Below are 19,289 nucleotides of genomic sequence, written 5' to 3' on the forward strand. Positions count from 1 at the left end.
ACTACCTGGGGCACCGGGTAGGTGGAAACACCCTAAAGCCAGAGCCTGACAAAGTGGGCGTGATCGTGAACTGGCCCACTCCCAGGAACAAGAAACAGGTGATGTCCTTCCTGGGCACTGCAGGGTACTATAGGCGCTTCGTGCAGCACTATAGTAGCCTGGCAAAACCTTTGACGGACCTCACCAGGAAGAAGCTACCCCACATCGTCAACTGGACAGATGGCTGTGAGGGGGCCTTCCAGGCGTTGAAGACCGCACTGTGCAACGCCCCTGTGTTGAAAGCAGTCGACAGCAGTCGACCGTTCTTGGTACAGACCGACGCCAGCGAGTTTGGCCTTGGTGCTGTGCTCAGCCAGGTTGACTCGGAGGACCAAGAGCACCCCGTGTTGTACCTGAGCCGGAAACTTTTGCCGAGGGAAGTGGCCTACTCCACCATTGAGAAGGAGTGCCTGGCCATAGTCTGGGCCCTGCAGCGCTTGCAGCCCTACTTGTACGGTCGCACCTTCACGGTGGTGACCGACCACAACCCTCTGCGCTGGCTAAGCACCATGTGTGGAACCAACGGCAGGTTGCTACGCTGGAGCCTTGCCCTTCAGCAATTTGACTTCACCGTTAAACACAAAGCGGGCAAAGAGCATGGTAATGCAGATGGACTCTCCCGCCAGGGTGAACCCACGGAGGTGCGCATGGAGGCATACCGAGAGGTTCTGCCGCCGTAGCGCACGCTAAAAGGGGGAGGTGTCACGATATGGTATGAAATATCATATAAGTTTAGTTTCTCTTGTCAGCCCAGGATGTGGGCTAAGAAACCCCCCTTCTCTCTGGTTCTCTTTCCTTCCCTGTGTTTCTATCTGTCTGTGTAGAAGAGCTTGCCTTGTGGGGGAGTTTTATTGACGAAAGGTATTTACGACCAGTATTTCTTGTGGGGGGAAAGGGCCCAGCTTTAACTAGATTAGAACCTTCCAGAAAATGAAAGTCTTTTGTTCTGTTTTTGGAAGATATTAGGCGAACGATTTAAAATACGAACACCAAAATATATCTTCATAATCACACTCGGAGGATCTACGCATCACTCTAAATACGGGCTCTTAACTCCATCAGGTAAAGAAATAGGGATTACTCGGTGAATATACATCCCAAATAGGACATATTTGATCTCCTTAGAACGCTCACGGTAATCTGAGATGAATGCTGGGTTTGATATGATTCTGATATGTACTGGAACGGAGTTATAGGTATTAGACCAATTTGTATTCAAAGTACTCAGACTGAAGGGTAGGAGGATCTGGAAAAGCCAGCCCTTTCTGTGAGGTCACAGCCTGCAGGTTTTAAGTTGCTGGGAGACTTTCAGGAGGCAGATTTTGAGTCTGACCTGGAGAGCTGTACCTCATGCATTGGGATGTCTGGTTGCCTGTAATGCAATGACCTAAGAACATGTGAGTTATCTTTTCTTCATTTAATCCTTTTATTTTTATAATTACCTTGTACATATTTGCAATTGTCTCATTTGTAACACCTTGGTAAAATATTTTGATAAACACTGCATAAACTTTATGGGTATATTATTTCATGCCAGTTATTTCTCCATGCTCTAAACCGTACCCTGTCTCTGAAGGGAATTACGCTACTGTTTTTTGGGGTGCTCCAGACCCGTTTAATTGGAGCTGGTGGCAGCGACCGTGTGCCGGCTTTTGGGGGGTCACTGTAGCGACTGCGGCTTGATAATTATTGTTCCTGCCTGAGTGGGAGTAGTTATCGCGTTGCTGCAGTGCGCCCAATAGCCAGTACATAGCAGGCAGCCTTTCTGGCGACTAATTACCCCAGGTGCAGTACCTAATCTGACCTGAGAGTAAAGGGGGCGCCAGAGAGCTGCAAGTGTTAAGTGGAACTGTAAGCGGGATAGACACAAATCCCTGCAGTTCATGGTATACTGAAGAGCAGTGGGATACCTAGAATAAGCCCCTGCTGTAAACTAAGAGGTCAATAGCCTCGTGTGTGTTTTTTTCATCACATTGTGGCAGTGGAGGGATAACTAAGATAAGCCCCCTGCACATGTGATAGCCGTCTGTTGGTCTAAAGTCACCCCGATCCGTGACATATTGTAGGCAGCGGCTAAGGGATCTTGACAATTGTTGACAGTCACGGTGTGAATCGTGACATTATTGTTAGCCAGTACCGGTTTCTTAGGGTCACACATTAGATATGGTAAAAAGGCTTATAGTCTAAGGGCATTATCTGCGCATAAAGACTGGACTTGGCCCCTGACCCTGGTGATCGCGGACCTGGCATCACCGGTGAAGTCACAAGCCCGTGTACTCCGCCCGGAGCAGTAAAGCTCCCGAGTTATGTGCTGGGAAACATCTTCTCTTGTTCTGAAGACATGAGAATGCCAGCGGGCTCCAGGCCTATCTGCATGTGGAAACAGCTCTTATAAGGAGTTTCCCACTACTGTACAACCCCAGTGAGAAGAAAAAAGTAAAAAAAAAAAAAAAAAACATACCAAACTGGCGCCGCTCCGATTGCTGTGTCCTCCAACAATCTGATGGGCTGCAGCACTCATGCAACATAATATCACGACATCTCCACCCCGAGTGGAGTGACGCCGGTCAGAGAAGTAAATTCACCGTTCTCTTGGGGGTGGTCAAAAGGAGCTGTCTGTAAGTGGTCAACTCACTATAAGCTGGCCATATACTTCAGACAAGGATCATCTACATACTTGTTTGGCTGACCGTTATCCATCCCCGGACCCCCCACAGTGCTGCTGCACCAGGGGAGAGGGGAATACACCTCATTCAGAGCAGCAGGGACAGCCTTTCAGGAAGAGTACGAGGACCGACATACACATTATCCAGCAAGAACCTCCCGCAGATCGATAACTAACCCAATAACACCCGTACTACTCTTGGATTGATCTTCTCCTCTATAGATTACGTTTTGCCTTCTAACCTCACCATCCCTTCTACAACGCACACACGGCACCGAATACCCAACAATGCGTAATCCTAATGTAAGACAGGCTTGTGGTTAATGGGTAAAATTACAAAGGAGAGACTGATTGGAAACAGTTATTTTTTTACCTGTTTAATATTTTTCTTGCACTGTATAATCAATAAAGAGTTGACTTCACAACTTTCTTATGACATGACCATCTCTGATTTTGCTGCAGATACTGGCCTTACAATCTGACTATCCCCATGGAGAGTGAGTGTCGGCTTATTCACCGGCCCATTCATGGGGTGGAAACGGGGTAAATGCTGGCCTGGGTAACTGATAAGCCCATGATACATGGACGGGCAGGTTCTTCATAGTGAAGCCACTGACACTGTGCGGCTCCACTCCTGGTTCAGAAGAGGTAAGAATATTACACATACAGTGGGAAAAAAGTATTTAGTCAGCCACCAATTGTGCAAGTTCTCCCACTAATAAAGATGAGAGAGGCCTGTAATTGACATCATAGGTAGACCACAACTATGAAAGTCAAAATGAGAAAAATCCAGAAAATAGGGATTTTACTGTACTCACCGTAAAATCCTTTTCTCCGAGCCATTCATTGGGGGACACAGACCGTGGGTATATGCTGCGGCCACTAGGAGGCTGACACTAAGTGATACAAAGAAAGTTAGCTCCTCCCCTGCAGTATACACTCTCCTGCTGGCTCTCAGCTCGGTGCAAAAGTAGTAGGTGATCAATAACATATGAGAGTATAGCATGTTGGAATATATATATATATATATATATATATATATATATATATATACATACATACATACATACATACATACATACACACATACACACACACACACATACATACATACATACATACATACAGTATAGCATGTCAAATTATAAAACAAGCACAATGGGTGGGAGCGGTGTCCCCCAATGAATGGCTCAGAGAAAAGGATTTTACGGTGAGTACACAAAAATCCCTATTTCTCCTTCGCCTCATTGGGGGTGAGGTACCTCTTCCATGGCGCTTGACTGTGGGTACCTGCTAGATGATTGACGTATGGCACAGCCGTGGCATTATCCAATTGAAGACGGATGGGGTGACCAGCCTGAAGGCAGTGGACCTGCTGTAGGATTAGCCAAACTGTTTGGATCCCCAGAGCAATGGTCGGGAGAAGAAGACTGGCATTGGTATTCACTAATAACCATTGAACCAGGAGAAGGCCCTGGATGAGGAAGGAGCTCAGAGACTACCCTTTGAAAGCCTGATTGACTTGCTGAAAACGAGCGGAGCGAAGGAAACTGCTTCCATTGTCGTTACCATTTTTCCTCAGAACCCTCCTAGCGAATCGAATGAACAGAGGGGATGAATGATCAAGTGCGCGAGCTCCCTGTTGAAGGGCCACGACCTTGACTCGAGAGAGAGAGAATTACCATCCTTGTGCTGGATCATCCTCAAAAAGGATCTGCTGGGCTGGAAATGAGGAAAACTTGTCTAAGTTTAGCTGCCACCCCAGGTGAGAGGGTATCGCAAGTGATATAGACAACTCAGCGTAGTCCTGGAAGAGCGACTAGAAAGTCGACTAAATAGGGCAGGATGACCATGCTTCTAGGGTGCAAGAGGAACATGACAACCGCCATGACCCTTGCGAACACTCTGGGTGTGGTAGCCAGGCCGAAGGGCACGGTCGTGACTTGAAAATGCTGTTCGCGAATGGAAAGGCGAAGGGATTATTGTAGAGGGGAAAAATAGGAATGTGAGGGTAAGAATCCAGAATGTCGATGGACGCCAGAAACTCCACCTTTTTCTGTTGAAGTAATGGCTGAGCGGAGGAACTCCATCCGAAAAAGGAGGACCTTGTCAGAGGTTTGAGTTTGAGGTCCAGGATTGGTCTTACTTTTCATTCCCCCTTTTTGGAACCAAGATCCCTTAGATCTAGACTGTCCTAGACAACACTTCCACTGCTGGTTGGGTCTGTAGAAAAGATACGATCCCTTGTTAGTCTCCCGCTCAGAAGATTTGATTGGCCAGCTGTACTGTCTTCGGGGAAAGGTTACTTGTGTGAATCGAAGTAGTTAAAAGTCTCCAACCAGGAGACTATTGCTCAAGCAACCCATGTGGCGGCTAAGGAAGGGTAGAGCGCTGAACCCGAAGCCACAAGACGGAACGAACCAGATTTGCTATCAGACCGTCCGTTGTATTTTAATTGATGATAAATCGGGCAGGGATACTGGTAGGTATACCACAAGAAATTCTACCCGGTTAGTCTGCCAAGTGTCAGAATGCGGGGCTGCATCCAGCAGGTCAGGAAAAAAACTCGTCGTGCAGAGTAGAAAATGAGAAACCCTCGATCCAACATCCTCTTAACAGGGAAGTGGAGAGGAATCGTCCGCCTTCTCGCATCATCCGCTAAATAGTGGTGATGCAAAGGGGGGTGCTCGGACGCCAAAAAGGGGTGCCTTTGTACATCCCCAGAGTTGAGGTCCCCGGGTGGGCAGGGCAGGTTGTCTGGCGTTAGGCCAGGATGCAGAAGAGGATACATGGAGGCGACACTCCATGTGCTCGTCTGTTGATGGTTTGGGGAGATCGGTGCCCTTTAAAAGACCCGTCGCCCTTAAAAATCAGACCAGGTATGCCATCCCACGTAGAGGCTTCTGTCCAGTGAATCGCTCGTCAATTTGGTTGATGATATAAATAGGCGAGTCCATCCTTTTCTGAAGCTCTGGCAATCCAAGGCAATATCCAATCCATATTCAAAGCCTTGTTCTCAGCAAATCATTGGGGAGAGATCAGGAAATGAAACATCCGTTTTCTAGATGCCTGTACGTTTCTAGAATACTTGCGACCCCTGCTAGCCGACGGCTCCCATGTAGGAGAGGGACCATGTATATCGGTCCTGCGAGCACTCCGAGCCACAGAGGTTTCACGGAGGGGATCAATCTCTTGGTCAGAGAAACCATGGATTGCGGTTAGTGACAAAGTCCACTGAGGGGGACAAGGTACTCTGGGATAAACTGGGATCAGCGGCAGAGGGCTCCTGAGCTCATTTAGGGTGACCAGCTTCGGATTGATCATGTGCCCTTAAGACCAGTGAATACTGGTCATGTGCCTTTCAGACCAGGGAATACTGGTCGTGCGCCTTTAAAACCAGGGCATACTGGTCATGTGTGTAAGACCACGGCATACTGGTCATGTGCCTTTAAGACCAGGGAAAACTGGTCATGTGCCTTTAAGACCAGGGCATACTGGTCATGTGCCTTTAAGACCAGGGCATACTGGTGAAGTGCCTTTAAGACCAGGGCATACTGGTCAGGTACTTCCTTACCCGGGTACTGATGTAGAGTCGTTGTGCCCTTTTAATGCAAAAACCGTCGCCCCTATGAGCCGGCCGGGTGGACCAAGATGGCCACCGGGAGTTGCAGAGGTGGTAAAATCTCGCAGAGAGCGAAAAGCACCATTTCGGGGGGGCAGAGCCACAGACATGATGTGGGCGGAGCCTCGAGACTTCCATGAATAGGCCCAAGCCAGGGTCTAAATTTCTGCAGCTGGCGGGCGGTAGAAGTGAGGGGCGTTGTAGTGGCCGAGAAAATTGAGCGTTCCCGTGGCAGGCGAGAAGCGCCAGAAAAGCGGGCGGAGCCGCCTTAGCGCGCCATAGTGCGGGCGCGGCTTCCGGGAGAGATGGGTGCCCTTGAAGGGACCCGTCGCCCCTAAGAATCAGCCCAGGCCTGGCATCCCACGTCGCAGGAGAGGATTCGGAAAGGCGACACTCTCCGTGCTCGCCTGTTGATGGTTCGGTGAGATCGGAACCTTGAAAGGATCCATCACCCCATTCGTCTGCGGCCTACACATCGTCCGAAGCCAGGGGCTAAATTTTTGCAGCCGGCCGGAGCGATACCTCAGGGAGGTGGGCCACAGGGAAGCTGAGGCTGCCTGTCAACATGTGAATAGCCCACTGCAGAGGCCCACCACTGACTGAATCCACTCACCATCGGTGAGCGTCCCGGCATGGAGCCGCCGTGGATGACTGGGTTTCAGCGCCGAGGAAAGCGCGCGTACTCTACTGCAGGTCAGGTTTTGCTGCGTGGACGGTGCAGGGATAAAGTTGTAAGCCTCAATCGACCATCCCTTTGTTAGGGAGGTGGAGAGGAACCGTCCGCCTCCTTGTGACATCCACTTTTACAGAGGTGGGACAGGGGGGGCCACTCGGACGCCATAGAGAGGGGCCTCTGTACATCCACGGAGTTCAGTCCCCGGGTGGACAGGGCCAGTTGTCCTGCATTAGGCCTGACTGGGGAAGAGGATACGTGGAGGCGACACTCCATGTGCTCGTCCGTTCAGGTTGCGGGGAGATCGGTGCCCTTGAAGGGACCCGTCGCCCCTAAGAATCAGCCCAGGCTTGGCATCCCCCGTCACAGGAGAGGATACGGAGAGGCGTCACTCTCCGTGCTCGCCTGTTGATTGTTCAGGGAGATCGGAACCTTGAAAGGATCCGTCGCCCCATTCGTCCGTGGAAAAAATAAAATCTAAAATCAAAAATGTAAAAGGTAAAAATAAAATAAAGAGCTTTGGGTCTGAATAGCAGACCCGTCCGTGTGCCTCCTACGGACACTAAGCAAGAACTGGTTAGCTGAGAGTCAGCAGGAGGGTGTATACTGCAGGGGAGGAGCTAACTTTTTTGTATCACTTAGTGTCAGCCTCCTAGTGGCAGCAGCATACACCACGGTCTGTGTCCCTTAATGAGGCGAAGGAGAAATGGAAAAGGAAAAACCGCCGGTTGTGCAGAGCCCTCCAGCCGCTAGATTCTCGGGACTCACCTAGGAAGCTGCCGCAAGGCCGAGTATGCAGCTCTGTTCAGCAGGTCAGGGAAGTTAGAAGAGATCCTGTGCTGTCGCTGCTGTTTGGATGGTGCAGGGATAAAGAGGAACCCTCAATCCATCGTCCTTTAGCAGGGAGGTGGATAGGTACCGTCCGCCTCCTTGTACCATCCGCTTTCAACAGTGGTGGTGCAGTGGAAGCTGCTCGGACGCCAGAGAGGGGCCTCTGTACATCCAAAGGGTTAATCACCTATTATGGGAAAGGGCTGAATGTCCGGCAATAGGCCTGGCTGGGGAAGAGGATACATGGAGGCGACACTCCATGTGCTAGTCCATTCAGGGTGTGGGAAGATCGGTGCCCTTGAAGGGGCCCGTCGCCCCTAAGAATCAGCTCAGGCATGGCATCCCACGTCGCAGGAGAGGATACAGAGAGGCGACACTCTCCGTTGCTCACCTGTTGATGGTTCGGGGAGATCGGAACCTTGAAAGGATCCGTCGCCCCTTCGTTGTAGAAGGTAAAATCAAAAAAGTAAGAGGTAAAAATAAAATAATAAAGAGTTTTGGGTCTGAATAGCAGACCCGTCCGTGTGCCTCCTACGGACACTAAGCAAGAACTGGTTAGCTGAGAGCCAGCAGGAGGGTGTATACTGCAGAGGAGGAGCTAATTTTTTTTGTATCACTTAGTGTCAGCCTCCTAGTGGCAGCAGCATACACCACGGTCTGTGTCTTCCCCCTGAGGCGAAGGAGAAATCACCTTGTCTGATTTAGTAAGATTTATTTTGCAAATTATGGTGGAAAATAAGTGTTTGGTCATTAACAAAAGTTCATCTCAATATTTTGTTATCTTTCCTTTGTTGGCAATGACAGAGGTCAGATGTTTTCTGTAAGTCTTCACAAAGTTGGCACACACTGTTGGTGCTATGTGGCCCATTCCTCCATGCAGATCTCCTCTAGAAAAGTGATGTTTTGGGTCTGTCGCTGGGCAACACGGACTTTCAACTCCCTCCAAAGGTTTTCTATGGGGTTGAGATCTGGAGACTGGCTAGGCCACTCCAGGACCTTCATATGCTTCTTACGAAGCCACTCCTTCGTTGCCCTGGTGGTGTGCTTGGGATTATTATCATTCTGAAAGACCCATCCACGTTTCATCTTCAATGCCCTTACTGATGGAGGTTTGCATCAAAATCTCACAATACATGGCACCATTCATTCTTTCATGTACATGGATCAGTCGTCCTGGTCCCTTTGCAGACAAACAGCCCCAAAGCATGATGTTGCCACCCCCATGCTTCACAGTAGGTATGGTGTTCTTTGGATGCAACTCAGCATTCTGTCTCCTCCAAACACGACGAGTTTTGTTTCTACCAAACAGTTCTACTTTGGTTTCATCAGACCATATGACATTCTCCCAATACTCTTCTGGATAATCCAAATACTCTCTAGCAAACTTCAGACGGGCCCGGACAGACATGTACTGGCTTAAGCAGGGGGACACGTCTGGCACTGCAGGATCTGAGTCCCGGGCGGCGTAGTGTGTTACTGATGGTAGCCTTTGTTACGGTGGTCCCAGCTCTATGCAGGTCATTGACTAGCCCTCCCCCGTGTTGTTCTGGGATTTTTGCTCACCGTTCTTGTGATCATTTTGACCCCACGGGGTCAGATCTTGAGTGGAGCCCCAGATCAAGGGAGATGATCAGTGGTCTTGTATGTCTTCCATTTTCTTATTATTGCTCCCACAGTTGATTTGATCACACCAAGCTGCTTGCCTATTGCAGATTCGGTCTTCCCAGCCTGGTGCAGGGCTACAATTTTGTTTCTGGTGTCCTTCACAGCTCTTTGGTCTTCACCATAGTGGAGTTTGGAGTGTGACTGTTTGAAGTTGTGGACAGGTGTCTTTTATACTGATAAGTTCAAACAGGCGCCATTACTACAGGTAATGAGTGGAGGACAGAGCCTCTTAAAGAAGAAGTTACAGGTCTGTGAGAGCCAGAAATCCTGCATGTTTTTAGGTGACCAAATACTTATTTTCCACCATAATTTGCAAAATAAATCTTGACAAATCAGACAAGGTGATTTTCTGGATTTGTTTTCTCATTGTGACTCTCATAGTTGTGGTCTACCTATGATGTCAATTACAGGCCTCTCATCTTAAGTGGGAGAACTTGCATAATTGGTGGCTGACTAAATACTTTTTTTCCCCCCACTGTAGCTTTAGGCTGAGATCAGGCGACTGTACTAAATCTTGGGCCTAGTCAGGTGCGACAAGATCGGCTGCAGGAGCCGGCTGTTATTCACATTCACTAGTCTAGTCCTTAACGCCTTCATGACATCCGCTGTACATGTAGCTGATGGCTGTGTATTACAGCCAGGGCCTGCTGCTAACAATCACAGGTGCAGCAGTGCTCCGCACACGATAGTTAACCTGTTAAATGCAGTTGTCAATCTCTGACATACTCTGACATGCGGGTGTGCCATTTTTCCACCCATCGGCGAGCGCATGAAGTGATGGCAGGTCGCCGATGGGTTGTCATGACAGCTGTGGGTCTGCTGGTGGCCCCTGTGCTTGTCATGGAGCTCCTCTGAAACCTGTAGAGGAGTTTCAAATGAGATTTCTGCCATTGCAGTGATGCTGTGCCTACTTGTTTTATTTTTACACAGCTCGTTTCCTGCTGGATGACTTGTAATCTTCGGTTGATTACTGTTTATTACTCATAAAATGTCGCCATTCCCCACAACATGTTGGTTACACTCCGTGGGTCTGTGCGCTTGCAGCGATGCCAGATACGTGGATAATAAATCATCGGTGCTTGAGCACGGCACACAACCAGCCGCCGTCGGCAATGGACGAAGGTAAGAAGACGCACAGTACAAAGCGCAGCTCACCTGCTGTTTCTCACGGTCTTCCTGCTGCCTGAACTCATCCAGCACGGCTTGTAGACGAGTCTGGGGGGATCACAGATGGAGAGAGAAGATGGTGAGACCCCTGATCTTTCCTCGCTCCCCCATACCCCATAGATGCAGGTTCCTTACCTTCAGAGCCACGTTCTCCACCTTCATAATCAGCTCCTCCTGACGCTTCCTTCTCTCCTGCGTCTCCCGTAGTTTCTTCTGTAGATTTTCAACCTGTTTCTGCAATTCTAATACTAAAAATAAAATACGGATTCAGAAACAGATCAGCACCAACGATCAGTGACCAGAACCATGGGGGGGAAATGAGTGCAACATTCTGTAACCAGAAAATGTCTTTATAATTAGTGATTTCAGGGTATGTGCAAATTACTCTGCTGCATTAATCAGAGTGTTGGCAGGAAAAATGCTTTTTTTTCCCCTCCAGCAATTGAATGGATGAAAAACACTACAAAAACGCTTATAGAACTGACACACTGTGAATGGAAAGAGAATCTGCATGGAAAACAACAATGTGCAGGAGGCTTCAGACATGTTATTACTTCGTTAGCAGTGTAAGAAGTTGCGTATTTTCCGTGTCAAAAATTAGCAGAAAAAAAAGCAACGTGTGAACGAGCCTTAAAGGGAATTACACAGATGTAATCCAAGCTGTGCTGCTGCCGCTCGCCCCCCACTTACCGCTGCATGGCCACTACTCACCTATTTGGTTGGTGCCCCCATCCTGACCATTCTGGCGCCCTCTTTGATCATCTTCGTTTTCTATATTGTTTAGGTCTTCCTCTTCTTGCCGTTCGCCCTCCTCATCCTCTCCGTCACTGCTGCTACTAATGTCATTGAAGATCTGGCGCAGTTCATCTCGTTCCACTTATCAAGAGCAGAAAATCCGAAGGATAAATACAAGTATAAATCACACGGGTATGGCGCTGAATCCAGGCTACACATACTGAACATTTCAACAATAAAACCATACTAAGGGGCGAAACGGGACTTTCATGACCGGTTACTTTTCTTTATTTTTCCTCCCTTTCTTTCAAGATCCATATCTTTTTTATTTTTCCATCCCCATTGCGGTATGAGGGCTGATTTTTGCAGGATGAGTTGTACTTTTGAATGACACTAGTGATGAGCGAATATACTCGTTACTCAAGATTTTTAGTGCTCGGAGATTTAGTTTTCTTCGCCGCAGCTGAATGATTTACATCTGTTAGCCAGCTTGATTACATGTGGGGATTCCCTAGCAACCAGGCAACCCCCACATGTACTTATGCTGGCTAATAGATGTAAATCATTCAGCTGCAGCAAGAAAAACTAAATCTCTGAGCACTAAAAAATACTCGGAGGACCCCTGAGCGTGCTCGGGAAATCTCGAGTAATGAGTATATTCACTCATCACTAAATGACACCATTAATTTTATCATGTGCCACACTGGAAATTGGGGAAAAATTCCAAGTGCTTCGAAATGGCATAAAAAGTGTAATTCCACAATTGGTTTTTGGTCATTTTATTCACCATGTTCACTATATAGTAAAACTGACCAGGCAATATGATTCTCCAGGTCAGTACAAGTACACAGATACCAAACTTTTTTTTAAGTAATGAAATTTTGGGGGGAAATAAAAAAAAATGCTTTCACAGATCCGATTTTGGGGTAGATATGACGTTTTTGCAATGTTGCGTTGGCCAAAAAAAAAAAAAAGATTCTGGTGTTTCCATTTTTTTCTCGTTTTGCCGTTTACAGATTGGACTAATTTATTTTAAATTTTGATGGATCCTACTTTTATGACTGCAACGATACAAATGTGTATTTTTAAAATTTCTTTTATTGTAAAGGGGCAATTTGGGCAAAAGGGGTAATTTTTTATTTCATATTTTTAAAAACATTTTAGCTCTTTTTAGTGCACTTGTTAATCCCCTTAGGGGACTTGAAGCTGCGATCATCCAATCGCTTGTACTATACATGCAGGGCATCAGCAGTGCCATGTATAAAGAATCTCACAGTATCCCATGCTGGACAGCTAAAGGCTGGCATTCACAGGAATATCGTAGTGACAGAACCGGGGGTCTTCAGCAGACCACCGGCTGTCATGGTAATGCCTAAGGCTAAGAGCACACGTTGCAGAATTTCCGCGGCAATTCTGCAACTCCTGCGGCGGGTATATCGCATGCGGAATTGGCATGCATATTCCTGCTAAACACTAGCGTTTTGCAAGCATAATTAGCTTGCAGAATGCTAGCCTTTTCCAAGAGATCAGTAGCATCGCTTGGAAAACTGATTGACAGGTTGGTCACACTTGTCAAACATAGTGTTTGACAAGTGTAACCAACTTTTTACTATTGATGCTGCCTATGCAGCATCAATAGTAAAAAGATCTAATGTTAAAAATAATTAAAAAAATGTTATTCTCACCTTCCGAAGGCCCCCCGATCTCCTCAGCGATGTACGCGGCGGCTTCCGTTCCTATAGATGCTTTGAGTGCAGGACCTGCGATGACGTCACGGTCACGTGACCGCGACGTCATCGCAGGTCCTTCACACAAAGCATCCATGGGAACAGAAGCGGCCGCGTGCACCGCTGAGAGGCGGGAGGACTCCAGGGGCCATCAGAAGGTGAGTATTATCACTATTTATTTTAATTCTTTTCTTTTTAACAATTATATGGTGCCCAGTCCGTGGAGGAGAGTCTCCTCTCCTCCACCCTGTGTACCGACCGCACATGATCTGCTTACTTCCCGCATGGTGGGCATAGCCTCATGCGGGAAGTAAGCGGATCAATGCATTCCTATGTCTGCGGAATCCCCGCGATTCCGCAAATTAATGAACATGCTGCGTTTTATTCTGGAATGCGTTTCCGCTCAGGAAAACAACGCAGCATGTGCACAAAAAATGCGGATTGCATTCTATTAAATAGGATGCTTAATGTGAGCGGTTTTTTTTGCAGTTTTATAGCATTTTTATAGCGAAAAAAACGCGAAGTGTGCACACAGTCTTACAATCATGTCACGGTTGCGCCAATGAGCTAGTGGAATGACATGTACCCTCTGTTGGTGCATGATAAATGCTGTGGTTAGAGATTGACAGTGGCATTTATCAGGTTAACAGTGACGTGCATAGCACCACTCCACCTGCGGCTGTTAGAGACAGATGATGGTGGAATAACTCAGTCATCATGTGGAAGATGTGGGCTTGGCATGTGACCCACATCAAAGGCAGGAAATGGCTATGTCCCCTGTCCCGGCCTTTACTACTCCATCACAGCTGCAGAAGCATTGTTCTCCGCTCTGATGGTAGAGTGAAAGTGGCAACTGATCCATGGCCAATGATTGGCTGCAGCGGTCACAAGATGTTTGGGTCAAATGATTGCCTGGGGAGACAGCGCTGAGCTCTGTCCAGGAAGTCATTTTTTATCTTATAGCAGACAGTGGAGCTACTAAGAACAGGTTGTCCAGTAGTGGAAAACACCTCTAAAATAAGGAGAAAGAAGGATAAAGAACGGCCCCATTGTGCATGAGGCTGTGCAGAAGATGGCACTACACGATTGAGTGTCAGCCCCAGCCCTTTCCTCCACGTATGTATGGGCAGAGCCTGGGAATTACCGCACTGGTCGGCAGGCGGTCAGGACATCGGGCTAAGCAGGATTGGATGTAAGTGTATGAAAAGTTCTTCTTTTTTTACGCCATTTTTAAATATTTTTAAATAAGAAAACTTGTGTACTAATGAAAGACACAAAGAATGAAAGTTTCCATTACTTGAAGAGCCATGTCCTTGTTTCATTACGGACATTCCAGGAGAACCATCTAAGCCAGTCAAGTTTTCATTTTCTTTCGACTCATCTTCAGCAATCACCTCCCATCCTAAAAGCTACAGTCAAGAAAAAAAACAGAACTTCCCCCATAAAATATTCATACATGTGCACAATTGAGCAGATTTATGCCAAAAAATGTAAGACGCAGCACCCCCTCCAAACTTGGAAGGAATATGGGGGGTGCGTTATAGTGTGTGTACTGCAGGAAGCCGGCGGCAGGAGTGGGGCGTCCTCGTGGTGCAAAGCAAGAGAGGCAGGAGCGGAGCACCCGCTGTGCACTTTGACGTCATGGCGGGCATCACGAAAATGGCGGTGGTGTCAGCACATGAGCTCAACAACGAGCCAAGATCTGCACAGTCGCCTTATCCTGCGCGATTTTACTGAAGATCGCTGGGAGATCAATGTGCCCAAGTGCTGTCCGCACTTGAGACCACGCCAGCATAAAATGTAAAACAGTTACAGGATACTGACACCAGAGGCGGCTGAGGGGCCGGAGCAGGGCCGAACACCCTACCCACAGGCCCAAACAACCAGGCTAGATTATTACGGTGAAGGTACCTATTAAACCAGTAGGACAGCGCATTTATGCCCAAACATTTAGTTTAATATGCCAGATACTGATGATGGGCCAGATTCTGAACCTCCCACCCATTTTCCTCGTCTAAAACCTAGCTGTGTCTTATGGTCCAAACAATACGGTACATAAAAGACAATGTACTTATACAGACAGTCCTCTGGTTAAACTACATGGCTCTGCAGGTTTCTTCAGAACCCAAATTTGTATTTAAATTTGGAACAGGGTCCGCAAAAAAAAAAAAAAAAACACACACACCTCATCGCCGACCTCCACACTGCTCGCTGTCTAGCCCGTTCCAGCTTCTTCACCATAGGCAAGGACTTCTGGCCACATCCAGGCCTCGGCGGCCACTGACTGTTGTCAGGTTGCGGCGTAGTGACACCATGACTTGCGCTGTGACCTTATAATACAAAGTGACCTCCGAGGCCTGGACGGCGGCCAGAAGTGCTGGCGTAGAGTGAAAAGTCCAGAGATGCAGCTCGCAACGATAGAAAGAAGAGGATCGGACAGTCAGAGGATTATTTATTTATATTTTACCAATAGTCCCCTCATTATTGACCTCTTTAGCAGCCTCAATGCCCGTCTGGTTCCCTTCTTTCCGCTGTTGTGCACCACATCTCTGGTCTGTTCACTACAGGCCAAGACTTTGGCATTGTGACCTTGTGACGCGCAGTGGATGTGGCCGGAAATCAAGAGGTCGGAGATGTGGCACATCATAGTGGTAGAAAGTGGAGGACAAGATGACCTACGGCAGGCAGTGGGGCAACCGGAGAGGTGAGAATTTTTTATTTTTTTTTGCCCATCTGACGCTCGTACACAAGTCAGATGTTCACAAGACGGAGACTACATGTAATGGTAGTTATGGGTACATGGGGGGTTAGTTCTATACACACCCTTTATGATCTGTTAGCCATTTAGTATCTGATGTTGCCATCTTCGAGCCCTTATTGTTCTCATTTATTTATTCTTCCATGTAAACCGATATTACTTGTATTAATTCAATTATCAAGGCACATCCTGGTGCTCTCAATTTTATTATTTTTTAATTAGGTCTAGTGTGACTTCTGTTTTTATTGTAGCCTTTGTTGTAATAAAGTGATTTTGGTGATTAATAGTAAAAGAAACAAATAATTTTTGTACCTGGTTTTTTTTTTTCTCCATCCATTTTTTGGGAGTCGTTTTGAGACTGATATTAATCTGCAATTATTTATTTATATAATTGGGAACTTCCTTCCAATATAGGCTGTATGTTAATATTTATAGCCAGAAAAAAATAAAAATAAAATAAAAAAAAATAATTATATTAAAATTTTAGTAAAAGGATACGGACACTGACGGCTTCTGCATCTGTGCTCAAAAGACGTTTCACTTCTTTTTCCACGTCTGGGGATTCGATGTACTGCAAGGAAAGTATCGCAATCATCAGTAAGTACCCCATTATAAGATATAACTGTACATTACAATATACAATTATTTTAGAAAATTAAGGCAACGCACCTTTTTTTTGGCAGTTTTCCTGAAGCGCCTTTTGCGCACATTTTTCAGCGGTAGGGTTACTGAAGAAGAAGATGAAGTCTTACAAATTGTATAGTTAACATTAATGAGATAAAAATGTACGTGAGCAGATCTCTAGCGCTACAACCATCACCAAGGTCACCTTAAATCTTTTACAACTCACTTCCGTGATTCCAAATAAACTTCTTTTCTCGGTCTCGGTCCTTTTTCTTGCTGGCTTTTGGGTCACTTGCTCCCGTTGGTTCCTCTAGTGGTGGGTAAAGGTCCCCATCAAGGGTACAAACTAATATCTAAAAGAAAAATTAAAGTAATCATTTAGTACCAGTAGAAGAGAGGAATTAGATTCATTAGTAATTTGACTTTCTAGAAATCTCCAGGACAGCAGAGTCCACCTGCTCCTCATAGTTACTGACATGCTGCCGGCAGACTGGATGGCATTTTCATGGTGACCATTACGTTCTCTATCTCGGGTTTCATTCATTCAGTTTCTCTGAGGGATCTGGGCCCTTTACTTCATGTAGAGGACCAAGAGCTTCTACTGACTAGGTCGTACACTAGGGACCCTTATCCTGCTGTTCTTGCAAAATGTATAGGTGGAAAGGTATGTTACGGATTCTCAACATGAACAGAGGGCCCGAGAGGAACAGAGGGCCCGAGAGGAACAGAGGGCCCGAGAGGAACAGAGGGCCCGAGAGGAACAGAGGGCCCGAGAGGAACAGAGGGCCCGAGAGGAACAGAGGGCCCGAGAGGAACAGAGGGCCCGAGAGGAACAGAGGGCCCGAGAGGAACAGAGGGCCCGAGAGGAACAGAGGGCCCGAGAGGAACAGAGGGCCCGAGAGGAACAGAGGGCCCGAGAGGAACAGAGGGCCCGAGAGGAACAGAGGGCCCGAGAGGAACAGAGGGCCCGAGAGGAACAGAGGGTCGGCGAGGGACAGCAGGAGGAGTAAATCAGTGCCTGGCGGAGATTAATCCTCAGTTAATAGTTTATACCAGCCAGACTTCTTTATATTTCATGCCATTCCTCCATATTTTGCCACATCTTTAGAAGCTGCGGTGGAGGTTAGGAGTTATTTTATTCAGAATCGGGAAATCAATTTTAAGAGTAGGTTGGTCACTACTATTCCAATGACAGGAGATGTAATTCTCTATACCTGGGAATGTTCCACGGAGTCATAAAGAGCCATTGGGCTTCAGGCAAATTGAGGATTTTTATCCCGGCCATCTGTCTGATAAGTGTAAGGACCCGAGTCGCTGTAACGTTGGGCACAGTTCCCTCCCCAGAGTTTCAGAACACTGGGACACTAATGATGCAATAAGGAAGATCCTCTACCATTGGGACATAATCCTACAGGACGTCTCTTGGGCTTGGTTTGCAGTTGAGGCTTTATGACACAGCATACATTTAGCCTGTTTGCAGCGTTCATATTCCGACATGAAGCAATGCAGTGGATTTTCCATTGACCGGAATCTAGAATTATCCGTAATAGTAATGAAGCGGACACTGGAGTGACATGTGTTAAGAAAAATGTCATGAATGCAGGACAGCTCTGCATCATGTACACAGAGATCTCAACCCAGAATGTTTTCTGGAAGTTGGAGAAGTCCAATACTAGGGTGCAAAAAGTGGCCAATAAATATTTCCTGCAATCTGGAAGACCAAGGCCCTGTTTACTTCTGGTCTCCACAGGGTGTCCAGCTCAGACAGGGGCGTCTGTTTGCCCATATAAATCTACAGAAACAATAAGTGCACCAGAAAGCGACAAGTATTGCAATAGGTTTGGAAAAGATACTGAAAATAGGGATTTTGTGTACTCACCGTAAAATCCTTTTCTCCGAGCCATTCATTGGGGGACACAGACCGTGGGTGTATGCTGCTGCCACTAGGAGGCTGACACTAAGTGATATAAAGAAAGTTAGCTCCTCCCCTGCAGTATACACCCTCCTGCTGGCTCTCAGCTAACCAGTTCGGTGCAAGTGCAATCACAACATATGAGCGTATAGCATGTCATATTATATATGAGAGTATAGCATGTCAGATTATAAAAACAAGCATAAGCTAATAACAAGGTGGGAGCTGTGTCCCCCAATGAATGGCTCGGAGAAAAGGATTTTACGGTGAGTACACAAAAATCCATATTTCTCCTTCGCCTCATTGGGGGACACAGACCGTGGGACGTCCCAAAGCAGTCCCTGGGTGGGGACAACATCAGATCAGGCCCTGTGTAACCGCTACTTACAAGTGCGCCACCGCAGCCTGCAGAGTCCGCCTGCCCAGACTCACATTTGTGGAAGTGTGGGAATTATAGTGATTCAAGAATGCATGCGGACTGGACGAATCCGCAAGCTTGCAGGCGTGCCTTGCCGACGCCTGGTGCCTAGAACCCTCGATAGACAGGGAGATAGGCTGACATCTAACATGGAAGGAATCCTGGATGGTGAAACGAATTCACCATGTTATCATGGCCGATGAAAAGGCTAATCCTTCCTGAAAATGTCAGGAAGCCTTCCTCTACCGTCAGGAAGCCCAAATAAAGCGTCCAACCGTCGGAAGGACGCCGTCCTTGAGACGTACCTACTCAGAGCACTCACTTTGCCCAGAATATGGGGAACTCATTCCATTTTGTGGACTGGTGCCGAAAGAGATGAGGGAAGAAGTATGCCCACATAACAGTGGTAATACAGTACCACCTTGGTAACAAGGGATGGGGATGGCCTGAGGA

General features: G+C 47.2%; 1 protein-coding gene across 4 annotated transcripts in view; it reads right to left on the reverse strand.

Moving 5' to 3' along the window:
• TAF7L (TATA-box binding protein associated factor 7 like) overlaps positions 1-19,289 on the reverse strand; it is a 52,899-nt gene that overhangs the window by 6,528 nt on the left and 27,082 nt on the right. For all 4 annotated transcript variants that reach the window (XM_077283434.1, XM_077283435.1, XM_077283436.1 and 1 more), the window contains 7 exons: positions 16,733-16,859; positions 16,552-16,610; positions 16,381-16,453; positions 14,422-14,526; positions 11,374-11,538; positions 10,798-10,910; positions 10,651-10,710 (listed from right to left, as the gene is read on the reverse strand). In XM_077283434.1, the coding sequence (XP_077139549.1) occupies positions 10,651-10,710; positions 10,798-10,910; positions 11,374-11,538; positions 14,422-14,526; positions 16,381-16,453; positions 16,552-16,610; positions 16,733-16,859 (702 nt within the window). The remainder of the gene's footprint in view (positions 1-10,650; positions 10,711-10,797; positions 10,911-11,373; positions 11,539-14,421; positions 14,527-16,380; positions 16,454-16,551; positions 16,611-16,732; positions 16,860-19,289) is intronic.

Source organism: Ranitomeya variabilis, chromosome 2 (assembly GCF_051348905.1).
Source record: "Ranitomeya variabilis isolate aRanVar5 chromosome 2, aRanVar5.hap1, whole genome shotgun sequence".
Taxonomy (NCBI): domain Eukaryota; kingdom Metazoa; phylum Chordata; class Amphibia; order Anura; family Dendrobatidae; genus Ranitomeya; species Ranitomeya variabilis.